Below are 1,394 nucleotides of genomic sequence, written 5' to 3'. Positions count from 1 at the left end.
ACCATGCAGGAAGGAACTGGCCCAAGCAGGAGGCTTTATCTTAGAGTTCACAGACATAAGAGTTGTATTTTGCCTGGTGAACTTGATTGGCAAGGGTCAAATAAGGCCACTCAGCTAAGAAAAAAACCAAAACAAAACAGCATACGGCCTAATTACATCCATGAACACAGAGACTTTCTAGATGTCTCTTTAAAAATGAACACTTCCTTGTGTTCATGAAGCAATATTACCACTAGCAATACTTTTCTTTTTGCCTTGTCTCAGACACAAATGAACCCTCCGATCCACCAACAGAGCTTGAAATGTTACTGTCCCTTTCAGAGTGACACAGACCTCTTCCTCCTTCTGGCAAAATCCTCTGCCTGAATGAAGTTGGAGAGAGCCTTAGTGAGGTCTGAGGTCTCAGTGCTGCTCCCAAAGTCATACTTCTTCAGGCAAGGGCACAAGCAGTGCACGATGGCTCGGCGGATGTAGCTGTCAAAGATATAGTAAATGAAAGGGCTGATGCCGCTGTTGGCAAAGGCCAAGGGCCCACTCACCTCCATGCCCCACTGGAGAAAAGTTGAAGGAAAGTAGAGGTCTTGCTGCAGCCCAGAGACAATAGCCAGGAGCTTGAAAGTATTAAAGGGCAGCCAGGAGAAGACAAAGGCTGCCACGACAATAAAGATGACCTTTATGGATTTCCTCAGCTTTCTGTTGTGCTTTCCCGACTGCTGGTAACGGACACACAGCTTCCTTGTGATACAACAGTAGCAGGTCACAATGCTCACCAAAGGGGCAAAAAATGTAAAAAGTAAGGCCACCAGACCCCAAGCCAGTTTAACTGGAGTGGCCCTCTTCTCTGCACAGTATGGCTTACCATCAATCAGGGTGAGCTCCCGGGACAGAAGAGTAGGCAACCCCAGGAGGCAGGAGATAAACCAGACACTGGCACAGACTCCATACGCGCAGTCTCTATTTCTGATTTTCCTGGATATGGCTGGACACATGATGGCCAGGTAGCGGTCAACACTCATGCAGGTGAGCAAGAAGACATTGCAGTGCATGTTGACTGAGATCATGTAGGAGCTGCCTTTGCACAGGAAAGAGCCTGTCCTCCACAGTCCTAAAGATGCTTCTTTATCCACCCAGAGAGGCAACGTGATGATGAAGATGAAGTCAGAGGCAGCCAGGTTGATGATAAAAATGTCAATCAGTCTTCGGCTGCCCCTTTTGAAATGCAATGCACTCATGAGGATGACGTTCCCCAACGCTCCAGTCAGGAACACCACTGTGTAAAAGACTGGAAGGAAGACTGATGTATAAGGAACGTGGGAGTGGGTCTCGTCAATATCAGGATTTTGGCTTGTAACATAGAAATATTCCAAGTAAACCGTGGTTGCTTCTGGGTCCAT

General features: G+C 47.3%; 1 protein-coding gene across 1 annotated transcript; it reads right to left on the bottom strand.

Annotated features, from left to right (window-relative positions):
- Nucleotides 1-317: 317 nt before the first annotated feature.
- Nucleotides 318-1,394, bottom strand: GPR15 (G protein-coupled receptor 15). The gene has a single exon (XM_030861009.2). It carries the CDS (start codon nt 1,392-1,394, stop codon nt 318-320), a length of 1,077 nt encoding a protein of 358 aa, XP_030716869.1.

Source organism: Globicephala melas, chromosome 4 (assembly GCF_963455315.2).
Source record: "Globicephala melas chromosome 4, mGloMel1.2, whole genome shotgun sequence".
NCBI classification, from domain to species: Eukaryota; Metazoa; Chordata; class Mammalia; order Artiodactyla; family Delphinidae; genus Globicephala; species Globicephala melas.
This window is presented reverse-complemented; position numbering and strand designations above follow the sequence as displayed.